The sequence below is a fragment of the Myxocyprinus asiaticus genome, chromosome 24, assembly GCF_019703515.2.
Source record: "Myxocyprinus asiaticus isolate MX2 ecotype Aquarium Trade chromosome 24, UBuf_Myxa_2, whole genome shotgun sequence".
In the NCBI taxonomy this organism is placed as follows: Eukaryota; Metazoa; Chordata; class Actinopteri; order Cypriniformes; family Catostomidae; genus Myxocyprinus; species Myxocyprinus asiaticus.
In genome coordinates, this window is record NC_059367.1 from 24,377,331 (window position 1) to 24,390,372 (window position 13,042).

General features: G+C 42.4%; 1 protein-coding gene across 4 annotated transcripts in view; it reads left to right on the forward strand.

Annotated features, from left to right (window-relative positions):
• grid2 (glutamate receptor, ionotropic, delta 2) overlaps window positions 1-13,042 on the forward strand; it is a 646,068-nt gene that overhangs the window by 484,808 nt on the left and 148,218 nt on the right. For all 4 annotated transcript variants that reach the window (XR_007892871.1, XR_007892870.1, XM_051653314.1 and 1 more), the window contains exon 9: window positions 1,561-1,662. Coding sequence is in view for 2 of the 4 variants with exons in the window: in XM_051653314.1 (XP_051509274.1) it covers window positions 1,561-1,662 (102 nt within the window). In the remaining 2 variants the exon portion in view is untranslated. The remainder of the gene's footprint in view (window positions 1-1,560; window positions 1,663-13,042) is intronic.

The window sequence follows — 13,042 nt, forward strand, 5'->3', positions numbered from 1 at the left end:
GCAAATGACAAACAGGAGCCCAGAACAATGTAAATCATAGTGTGAAGTGTTATTTTGTGAGTTGACAAGTTTCAGACAAATTTTTCTCTTGTGTATGAATCTGAGCTCCCAGATCCAATGATTCAGACTTGTGCAATATGTTTTCTACAGTAAGGCTGTTTTGGTGTCATGTTTACAAAAAAGGCTTGCATTTGTATTACACATAGTAAAAAAGCCAGCCATACAATGACATCCTCAAATAAAGGTGTGGGTGTTTGTTGCCACTTATTTCACATACATTTTTTGGTACAATTTGTACTCTGTCATAAAAGTAGTTTCATGAGAGACTTCAAAAGCATCAAATTCACATTCCTGCCCCCTGAAGCCCCTGCATATCATATTTGATAGAGCAGGGAAATCATTTCCCAACACTCTTGCAGGGGGTTGGTAAATTTTGATCTCTATGGTAAGCATTTTTCACAGGTATCTCAACACACTTCAGGAACTTTTGCTTTCTTCTCAACACATTTTTTTGTTTTGGGCAAATTAATCAATAGTTGTTTTTGGTTGTTATCTGACTCAAGAGAAAAAATGAACACAGTAAGGCAACAAATTAGTTTGTTTATGCGGCACACATATTAGCTAAGTCTAATTAGAAGTTGGTGAACAGATTTGTGTTTGGGTAATAGAGCATAATTACTTGTCTAAATCATGATTGTTTGCTCCTTGCTGGAGTGTCCATATTAAAGCTAGTTTTTGTTGCTTGTTTTATTTAGCATTACTATTACATCGCATTAGTACTTGATTTTCACACTGTTTTCTTTAGCAAGGCTAGTTTCTGTTTACTTAACATCGAAATATGAGCAATTCGGCATATATGGCCTGCCTCTGATTGCAGCTTGCTGCAGTTTACACGCAAGCAGAGCCGTAGATCCTGAGCTGGGTGTGATTTATTGTATCAGACTGCACAAGCTGCTTTCCAAAAGCCATGCATTGTTAAGCCATAATGTGTAGTGGCTTTTCAGAATGAACAGTAACAATATCAACACATGGAAAGGCCAATGGATAAATCTATTATGACTCATTGACCATATTCCAATCGAGGAGCTTGTCTCGTAAAAATTCAGATGGAGTTGAATTGGGAAATGGCTGCATCTTTGCATTGAATCAGGGGAAATTAAAATCTGAGGGAACAATATATGGGCCACAAACTTAACCAGCCATCAGAGAGCACACCAAACTCATCAGAGATCTTTGTCAATGAATAGAATAATATGAATATTATATATAAAAATAAATAAATAAATAAATAAAACTGCTATTTTTACACAGATTGGGTTGGATGGGTTTAATGCAAGGTTGTCAGACCCCTTAATTTGAAACTCCAAAGATCATTTCAGTAATAAATAACGAAAAAGGGAAAAGAAAAAAGAAAACTCCATAAAATGTATGTCATGAAAAGCAGTCATTTGTGTAACTGCACTGCAGTTCATGTAAAAAAAAATCTATAGGCTGTTAGTGTAATCAATACTTTTGCTGTGCATGACATGAACTTATAGTGAACTTTCTCCATTTGTCCAGCTCGCAACGTGGGACCCAGTCCATGGACTGAATGGAACTCTGACAGATCGGAAGCTGGAGAACAACATGCGTGGGGTTGTCCTACGGGTGGTCACAGTACTGGTATGTTCCTCCTTTAAAACTTTTCCATAGCTTCAGGGCTATACAACTCATCACAGTGATACAATAGTCCTTATAACTACAAAGTTTTACAGGATGTAAGTCTTCTAAAATTCACTGTTGTCTTGTGATTTCTCTCTTCCTTTACCTCTATAATATAAATGACACCAAACTGATTTAATTAGGACTCCTGCAGTCTCTCAGTTCCTCTGTTTGACTGGACATCATAAGGTTTAAGTAACCATTGAGTAATCCTTATTCATTCCAATGAGCTCTGTTCACATGAAGTCATGGGTCTCTAAGTTCATTAAGAGTGAATTTTGGGGTGTGATCAACACAGACCAGGGGAGCTGGGTTATATTGAGATTTGAGTTTTGCTATCTCGCCTCCAGCACTGATTTGAGTGAGTCCCAGGAGTTCTTTAAAGATTCAGAGGTTTAAATTCTTCATATCCCTTCTTTGAAGTCAGCCGGAGAAGAAAGAGGTGATGCTGCTACTCTGCTTCTCTCTCTCAGTCTCCCCCTCTTTTTCCTTTTTTCTGTGATTTCTCGGCCTGACAGAATGCTCTGTGAATACCTTAAGTACACAACCACTAACACTGAGCAATCAATAATGATGGCGGAGGCTGCCATGTTAATGCACTCCCCCTAGTGGAAGGAGGAGACAGGGGTCTAGAACTGAATATATGCTCACAAATATATTGGCCAACTCATATACTGTATTTGATACTGGAGAATAGGATGAATGTCTACCTGAAGGGTATCATCAGTTCATACTGCTATGGGAGCTAAAACATGGTATGTGGCATAGCTAATTTCTTATAAATTCTTCATAAGTTTCATTTATCTATACAGTTAAATGGAAAGTTCACCCAAAAAAATTAAAATTTTGTCATCATTTACTCACCCTTGTGTTGTTCCAAACCTGTATGACTTTCTTCGGTGGAACACAAAATGAGATGCTATGTCGAACGACAACCTAAATTACCATTCATTTTTGTAGAAAGTGAGATGCAATGAAAGTGATTGGAGACTGAGACTAACATGCAGCCTAATTTATTGGTTTGGAACAACATGAGGGTGAATTCCCATGCTGGTCCAAGCTGGTTTGATGCTGATCTAGCTGGTGGAAAACTAACAGCAAAACTAATCTAGTTGACCAGCATAGTTTTTCTGGTGATGCCAGTAAAGAAAAGTTGTTAGAACACCATAACACCAGGAGCCGTATTACAGAATCTTCCTATCTTAAGTGTTAACTTAAGATATGACAACTATTATTTGCAGCTCACAGTGGTTCCAGACGGTCATTGATTTATTGCCTTTCCACAGCGACCCATTGGGGTTGTGATGTATTTGAGTGCAAAATTGTCTTTTCTAGTTTAAACACTGTATTAACATTAGGATAAATCTTTCAAAAACTGAGTGAAAAGTGTGAAGAAAGTGTTTTATCTTTCTTGTGCCAACGGAGTTCCATAGAGCCTTGTGGTGAAACAGATGGTTAGGGATAAGGGGAGCTTGAAAGCATAGGATATGTTGTCGTTTGTAAAGTAAACCTTCAGGTGGAAGGGAAAAGGTGCATGCTCCCTGCTGGTGGCTTATAGAGAGCTCCCTTAGGTCTTACTGAGAGCTGGTTGCGTTTTACTGGCTCCCTGTATCTTAGACTCCCTACTGCTCCCACCTGCCCCAGTGGCAGGAGTGTCTGTATACATGGCGTGCCAGCTCTGACAGCTCTTCACCGGTCTGAGAAAACCTGGTGCTCTTCCAAACACAAGCACTGACTGGGAGAACACACATCTGCCAGGAAACCATGCAGTCTCAATGCACCATGACACCTGTTCTTGATTCACTCACCGACAGATCATGGCTGCATGCTTGAAAGAGAGTTTTGCATTAACAGGGCTCAAAAAATATCAACACATCTGAGACAATTTCCAACCAAAGTGAATTTCCATGATGGTTAATGCTGGTTTAGTGCAAGTTTTGCTGTTTGATCACAGTAGCCATTTTGTTCACCAGCAAAAAAAAAATAAAAATAATTTAACCAGCATGGTCTTTCTGATGAAACTGGTTGACCATGGATGGCATACCTGTTAAGTATCTAAAATAATCGAATTAAACAGCAGCATGCTACCAATTTAAAACACAACATACACCAATCAGCCACAACATTAAAACCACCTACCTAATATTGTGTAGGTCCCTTACGTGCAGCCAAAACAGCGCCAACCCGCATCTCAGAATAGCATTCTGAGATGCTAATCTTCTCACCACAGTTGTACAAAGCAGTTATCTGAGTTACCGTAGACTTTGTCAGTTCAAACCAGTCTGGCCATTCTCTGTTGACCTCTCTCATCAACAAGGCATTTCCATCCACAAAACTGCCGCTCACTGGATGTTTTTTGTTTTTGGCACCATTCGGAATAAATTCTAGAGACTGTTGTGCATGAAAATCCCAGGAGATAAGCAGTTACAGAAATACTCAAACCAGCCCATCTGGCACCAACAATCATCCATGCGATTATCTAATCAGCCAATCGTGTGGTAGCAGTGCAGTGCATAAAATCAAGCAGATACAGGTCAGGAGCTTCAGTTAATGTTCACATCAACTATCAGAATGGGGAAAAAAATTTGATTTCAGTGATTTGGACCATGGCATGATTGTTGGTGCCAGTACGGCTGGTTTGAGTATTTCTGTAACTGCTGATCTCCTGGGATTTTCACACACAAGTCTCTAGAATTTACTCAGAATGGTGCCAAAAACAAAAAACATCCAGTGAGCAGCAGTTCTGTGGATGGAAATGTCTTGTTGATGAGAGAGGTCAACAGAGAATGGCCAGACTGGATTGAACAGACAAAGTCTATGGTAACTCATATAACCGCTCTGTATAATTGTGGTGAGAAGAATATAATCTCAGAATGCTATTCTGAGATGCGGGTTGGCACTGTTTTGGTGGCACGAGGAGGACCTACACAATATTAGGCAGGTGGTTTTAATGTTGTGGCTGATCGGTGTATGCTGGTGACTGGCAATGTTGATTTTTTTTTTAACAGGAAAGACGGCAATGGACCATGGGTGACGTACTGGTGGTGCAAGCAAAAAGTAGCTATAGGGATGTATCGTTATGAGAGTGTGTTGTACAAACACTCCAACAGTGGTACATGTGTGCATGCAGCAACTGACACTGTAAACAGGATAGTACAGATTTTAGGAACATGCATCACTGGGGCTCACAGCTTGTGTTGTTCCATGATTACTACTGATTTCCTTAGTAGTGGCAGAGATTGTTCACAAGATCTGTGTGAATTTGAATTACTGCGTGTGTAGTTAGGTGGAAGACATGGCCATGTAATGAGACGGGAATCAATGTAACATGGGTAGAAAAGGGGGTGGGGGTGCTGTACCACTTTTGGGATGGCTCAATAAGAACAAGTCTACATCTCAACATAGATAAAAAAGAGAGTGAAAGAAGCCAGTTAAAAGGGTTGTTGTTGCTGTACTTGGCCCCCACTCAAAGTGCTTCCAATATTATTCCGATCGTGCTGATGACAGATTGGGCCAGGAGACTCCATTGGCCCCTCAAAGGGAGGTCTGATAGATGGCAGCTCTTGGCTATAGTGCGAGTTGGCATGCATAACCTCACTTCCTCTAATAGCTTATTGAGCGAGGGGGGTCTGGTGAGGATTAGAAAGGTCTGGCTTAATGTGCAGGCAGCATGCAGTCAATAACACCCCTTCTGTGATAAATCTTCCTAACATATTCCCAGAAACACTTCAGCCATCAATAGGGATTTGTTTAAGAGAATATGAAAAATAAACGACGGGTTATTATTTTCAGTGGGCCGCCGGTGCCACGCAAGTTTGTTATTGCATCACGGTGGTATGCAAGCGGAGCTATCGGAGACTCTGGAGAGAGATATGAGTGGGCCGGTTACATGATGGTTGGTCATTGGCCTTCAGCTAGAAGCTGTGTGTTGAATAAAGCTATTCAGGCCTGTGAAAGCTCAGTTCCTCCAATTTAAAAAAAAAAAAAATAATTGTGTACACTTGTGCCCTTGTGAGCTGAGTTTAGAAATCTTTTCGTACAGATAAACATGGGTATCTAAGAAGCTCAAGAATGGCAACTATAAATGAAGGTTTTATCAATACTCTATTGCTGATGTTCATTTAAAGAAGCAAGGCGTGTTTTCTCCGAGCAGCTAATTTGGAAGAGAAAATAATTTACAGGACAAAAATGAAACAAAACAAATATTATGAAATATGAGATAAAATAGTGTACACACCCCTCATGACATGGAATAATTAAGGTGGACTTATTACGAAGTAAACAACTCACCCACTCATACATCATCACTTTCAGGCATGTCCGAATCGAAATAAACTTGAATTATCTGTAAGTGAGCCCTTTTTAGTGACCACTTGTTTGGTTCATATTTTGTACTTTTCTGAGCTTTTCTGGACAGCCGTGGTCACTATGAACAGTCGAATGGAAGAGTGAAGCATGTACATTATTACAAATTTCTTCATTTGTGTTGCATGTGGGGGAGACATGAGTGTGAGAAAATGATGACACACTTTTCATTTTTGGCAAGTGGTGTGCAGTACATAAAATGGGACCCCTATCAATATATATATATATATATATATATATATATATATATATATATATATATATATATATATATATATATATGTACAGAGTTGAAGTCATAAGTTTACATACACTTAGGTTGAAGTCATTAAAACTCTTTTTTTTTTTTAACCACTCCACAGATTTAATATTAGCAAACTATAGTTTTGGCAAGTCATTTAGGACATCTACTTTGCATGACATGGGTAATTTTTTTCAACAGTTGTTTACAGACAGATTGTTTCACTTTTAACTGACTATATCCCAAATCCAGTGGGTCAGAAGTTTACATACACTTAGTTAACTGTGCCATTAAGCAGCTTGGAAAATTCCAGAAAATGATGTCAAGCCTTTAGACAATTAGCCAATTAGCTTCTGATAGGAGGTGAACTGAATTGGTGGTGTACCTGTGGATGTATTTTAAGGCCTACCCTTAAAATCAGTGCCTCTTTGCTTGACATCATGGGAAAATCAAAAGAAATCAACCAAGACCTCAGAAAAAAATTTGTGGACCTCAACAAGTCTGGTTCATCCTTGGGAGCAATTTGCAAATGCCTGAAGGTACCATGATCATCTGTACAAACAATAGTACGCAAGTATAAACACCATGGTACCATGCAGCCATCATACCGCTCAGGAAGGAGATGCATTCTGTCTCCTAGAGATGAATGTAGTTTGGTGTGAAAAGTGCAAATCAATCCCAAAACAACAGCAAAGGACCTTGTGAAGATGCTGGAGGAAACAGGTAGACAAGTATCTATATCCACAGTAAAACGAGTCCTATTTCCTTGCTCAGCAAGGAAGAAGCCAATTCTCCAAAACCGCTATAAAAAAGCCAGACTACAGTTTGCAAATGCACATGGGGACAAAGATCTTACTTTTTGGAGAAATTTCTTCTGGTCTGATGAAACAAAAAATGAACTTTTTGGTCATAATGGCCATCATTATGTTTGGAGGGAAAAGGGTGAGGCTTGCAAGCCAAAGAACACCATCCCAACCGTGAAGCCTGGGGGTGGCAGCATACTGTTGTGGGGGTGCCTTGCTGCAGGAAGGTTTGGAACACTTCACAAAATAGATGGCATCTTGAGGAAGGAAAATGATGTGGATATATTGAAGCAACATCTCAAGACATCAGCCATGAAGTTAAAGCTCATTCGCAAATGGGTCTTCCAAATGGACAATGACCCTAAGCATACCTCCAACGTTGTGGCAAAATGGCTTAAGGACAACAAAATCAAGGTATTGGAGTGGCCATCACAAAGCCCTGACCTCAATCTGAAAATTTGTGGGCAGAACTGAAAAAGCGTGTGCGAGCAAGGAGGCCTACAAACCTGACTCAGTAACACCAGTTCTGTCTGGAGGAATGGGCCAAAATTCCAGCAACTTATTGTGAGAAGCTTGTGGAAGGCCACTCAAAATGTTTGACCCAAGTTAAACAATTTAAAGGCAATGCTACCAAATACTAACAAAGTGTATGTAAACTTCTGACCCACTGGGAATGTGATGAAAGAAAGAAATGCTGAAATAAATAATTTTCTCTACATTATTCTGATATTTCACATTCTTAAAATAAAGTAGTGATCCATCTGACCTAAGACAGGGAATGTTTTCCGCGATTAAATGTCAGGAATTGTGAAAAACTAAGTTCCCTTTCGATTTCGGTCACTTACATCGCGTCGCTGACGCTTATGGGAAAAACTCTTTTTCTCTGATTTCTGAACTCCTATTGGATCACGCCAATTCAGATGCGACTGAATTGAGCCAGTGGTGTTGGCGTCCGATCAGCCAATAACATTGAGCGCGTGGCACTCAGCTTTCTATACAAGTGGGCGGCATAACGCCATCAGTCAGAATTGATCTCCTTCACTCTGGATTTCACAGTTGAATCGCACTTATCTGCAGTGGATGGCACTTCCCTTCCTGAAGACGACCGCTCCGGTGAGCTAAATGAGTAGAATATTTCCACGCTTGCGCTGACTGGACCGTCTTTTTCAAGATGCCATCGCGTAAGTGCAGATGTGGGAAACCTGTTCCCACGTCTGACAGCCACAAGAGCTGTGGGTTCTGTCTGGGCCACACCCATGCAGAAACAGCGCTGGTTGAGGCTGAATGCCCACACTGCGTGGCAATGTGCCTCAAAACGCTCCGTGCTCGGATAGCGCTATTTAACCCTCTGGGGTCTGAGGGTGTTGTGGGCCTTGGAGAAATTTTGACATGCCTTGACATTTGTGTTTATTCAGTTGCTTAAAAACATATTAATGGCTAAAGTCTGATAACACTGTATTCAGCACAAACTGGGCTACAATAATATGTGAGCAACATGTATGTACATGTTTGTATTTTTGAGAAAATAACGTTTATGCATGGTTTTTGAAAAAACAAAAATTGTAAGTCACTGAAATAAGGCCATGTAACACATACTAAACATTTGTTCACAAAACTTTTGAGAACTGGATCTTGTAGTCTAGAATTTTTGCTACAAAATGATGTGATCAGCCTCAGCATTCCTGACGGCTTCAGCAGCGTGAAGAGGAGTCCGCGTTGTTCACTGCGGGGAAGCCCCGCCCCCATGCAGACTCACACAGAATCCCTGTTCTCTCCTCCCATCGTTTTTCAGATTGTTCACAATTGTTTATCTGTGCCAATAATGTGTATGAAAAATTTGCACTCTGACCACCTTGCCGACAGCATGAAAAAAGAAAAATACACAAACACTCACGAAAAGAGCTATGTTCCTCTTCACGCACCCACACACATCCCATAAACCGTCAGCACTGCCCCTGGGCCAGGCGCCGCGTTAAGCTCTTCAGTGATCTCGCTATCCCCGCTGTCCAAGCGAATAAAAGCGTGGAAATCCCTTCCCGGCATATCAAATTGGGTGTTAACAACTCTAAAGCACGGTTACACACTTCAATTTGCGAGACGGCTGCCGCGCTTCAATGGCGTGATGCCGTCCACAATGTCATCTCAAAATGCTCACATTCTGCGTGCAGAAATCGACAGCCTACTCGAGCTGTGCGAGCGTCAAAAAGGCCTTTACAGACATTATTTTCTTGTCCCGAAGAAAGACGGTGGGATGCGTCCATCGCGCACCGTCAAAGCGCCTGTTCAAAATGTTGACACAAATGCAGATCATAGCATACATCCATCAGAACGACTGGTTTGTCTCAATAGATCTGAAAGATGCCTATTTTCATATCCCGATCGTTCCTCATCACAGACGCTTCTTGAGGTTCGCATTCAAGGAGACGGCATATAAATTCACAGTCCTGCTGTTCGGCCTTTCCCTCGCTCTGCGCACATTCACGAAATGTGTGGATGCAGCTTTAGCCCCCCTGAAAGCGGAAGGGCTGCACATACTCAATTACCAAAATGACTGGCTCATTTTAGCACAGTCAGAGACTGCGCACAGGGACAGGCTGCTCGCACATTTTAATACACTTGGCCTACGGGTCAATGCGAGGAAGAGCTCATTAATTCCCAGTCAGGAAATATACTTCCTGGGGTTGTTTTTTAACTCTGTAACAATGCACGCTTTGCTCTCGGCCAAGAAAATATACTCGATATGCAGCATTGCAACGAGTTTCAAATTGGGCAGGGCTCTGCCTCTGAAATGCTTTCAGAAACTCCTCAGGCTTATGGCAGCCGCAGCGGTGGTCACTCCCCTTGGTCTGTTACACATGAGACCTCTGCAATGCTGGCTTAATTGCCAAGTTCCTCAACAGGCATGGCGCTACAGGCACCATCGCGTTGTAGTCACCAACCACTGTCTATCTGCGATAGCACCATGGACATCTCCGGAGTTTTACCGGCCTGGGGTCACCTTAGGTCAGGTTTCCAGATGCAAATTAGTTACTACATGTGCATCCAACACGTGCCGGGGCACATTATGCGACAGCCGTCCGACATTCAGGGAACGGACGAATGTAAAACAGACCTGGCATATCAACCGCTTGGAGATGTTGCCAGTTATTTTAGCCCTAAAAGCATTAGAGTCAGAGGTGACGGGGCATCATATTCTGATTCGCACCGATAACAAGCCGGTAGTGGCATACATCAATCACCAGAGCAGTGTGCGATCTCCAGAAATGATGACACTCGCGCGACTGCTCTTGAAATGGAGTGACGACCGTCTCCTGTCATTACGGGCAACCCATGTGCACGGAGCCCTGAATTTCGGCGCGGACATGCTCTCTCGACAGGGAGTGATCGCAGGGGAGTGGAAACTCCACCCCCTGACGGTCACGGAGATCTGGAACAGGTTTGGGAGGGCGACGATAGATCTATTCACCTCCAAGGAGACCTCTCATTGTTCCCTGTGGTATTCCATGACAGCACAGGCCCCGTTGGGGGTGGATGCGTTAGCTCACAAATGGCCAGTGGGTCGAAAGTATGCATTTCCCCCGCTGCACCTCATTCCTCCACTCCTCTCCAAAATCAGGAAGGAAATGGAAACAGTACTACTGATCACGCCGAGGTGACCGAATCAACCATGGTTTCCAGAAATAGTGGAGCTCCTTTATGCGCATCCGTGGGAATTCCCACTAAGATGAGACCTTCTTTCTCAGGCTTGTGGCTCGATTTGCCATCCATGGCCGGAGTTATGGAACCTACATGTGTGGCTGTTGAGCGGGTCATGTCGGATGATGAAGACCTCTGACAGGCAATAAAGAATACAATTTTGCATGCTAGAGCCCCATCTACAAGATGGCTCTATGCCTACAAATGGAATGTCTTTGTGAAATGGTGCAAAATGCAACGTGACGATCCCATTAATTGTCCTATTTCTGTCATTTTGGAATTTTTACAGGAACGCTTAGACGCAGGTCTTACTCCGTCTATGCTAAAAGTATATATAGCCACTATTTCGGCAAATCGTGCAGCTGTAGGGGACATGCCAGTAGGTAGACACTGTTTTGTGGTCAGCTTTCTTAGAGGTGTGAGGCGATTGAATCCTCCCCACCCAGCTACAATCCCTACATGCGACCTGGCCTTGGTGCTGAATGTGCTGACTAAAGCCCCCTTTGAACCAATCAAGGCTATCGATCTGTGTTCTCTTTCCTTTAAAACAGCTCTCTTACTCGCCCTGGCATCTGTTAAGAGGGTGAGTGATCTGCAGGCATTCTCAACACACAGCTCCTGTTTGGAATTCGGTCAGAGCGAATCTAGAGCCACGCTGAGACCAAAAAATGTTATATTCCCAAAGTGCTCTCTACCCCCCTTTAAGGCGCTGGTAGTCATTTTACAAGCCTTTTAACCCCCTCCCTTCCAGACGGAAGAGCAAAGCTCCCTCCATACACTCTGTACAGTCAGAGCGCTACACACCTATGTGTCCTGCACAAGCCAGTTCAGACAAATGGACCAGCTTTTTGCCTGTTTCGGAGGACGCTCGAAAGGCATGCCAGTCTCAAAGCAGAGACTGTCACATTGGATTGTTGACGCTATAACATTGGCGTACAAATCTCAGGGAACCCAATGCCCTATTGGCATTAAGGCCCACTCAACGAGAGGTATGGCCGCCTCTTGGGCGTGGGAAAATGGTGTTTCCATACAAAAAATCTGCCTGGCGGTAGGTTGGGCTTCGCCCAGAACTTTTGCACAATTTTACAACCTTGACATGCATTCAGTGGCTTCACAGATATTGTCTGTGCAGCAGCATTAATTCATTGTGTTCTAAGGTCCGCTTCGAGAACTTGATGAATTCACTTCGCTCCTGGACCGCACGTGCTTGTGCAACAATGCAAGGCTCAGCCCTTCATGTTAAGTGCCATCATTATTCGTTTATACTGCCTAATTACACTACAAGCATTATCTCTTATGTCTCGGCTGTGCTTTAGACATTCGAATGTAAAGCAGTGCCACACTCGGGCCATACCGCTTGAATATATATTTACTATGTTTCCCACACAAATACATTAATATACGTCTCGGTCATGCCTTAGACACTCATTCTCTGGTTAAATGATAGATATGCGCTGTGTTTCCCTTAGTGGAACTCAGCTGTTTCACTACCGGACTGTGCACCTGGTTGTGCACTACTAGGTCCACTTGGAGCCCTCTTAAACTGAACTGTCAGGGCGAGGTTGATTTCTTATATGCTTCCTATAAGCTAATCTCATGTCCTGCCCCTTTATACACTCTGGGTAGTTACAACGAGATTCACTCTTGAGTGTTATGTGTCCTTTGTCCAGTACCGTAGTGTGATCATTCATATTCCCATAAGCGTCAGCGACGTGATGTAAGTGACCGAAATCGAAAGGGAACGTCTCCGGTTACGTATGTAACCTCGGTTTCCTGAGATGTAGGGAACGAGACATCACGTAGCTAGCCGCGCTACTGGATGTCACTATCAGGTGGCTCAGCTGCTGCTTTCGGTCGATAAATTCTGACTGATGGCATTATGCTGCCCGCTTGTATAGAAAGCTGAGCACTCAATGTCATTGGCTGAGCGGATGCAAACGCCATTGGCTCAATTCAGTTGCATCTGAATTGGCGTGATCCAATAGGAATTCAGAAATCGGAGAAAAGGAATTTTTCCCATAAGCATGGAGATGTTTAAATGTATTTGGCTAATGTGTATGTAAACTTCTGACTTGTATGTGTATAGTTTGGGGTCAATTGCCTGAAATGTTTCACATGATCTTAAAAACCTTTTGATCTGAAGGTGTATGCTTAAATGTTTGAAATTAGTTTTGTAGACAAAAAAATTATTGTGCCAACATATTAATTTATTTAATTACAAAACTAAAATTTTATT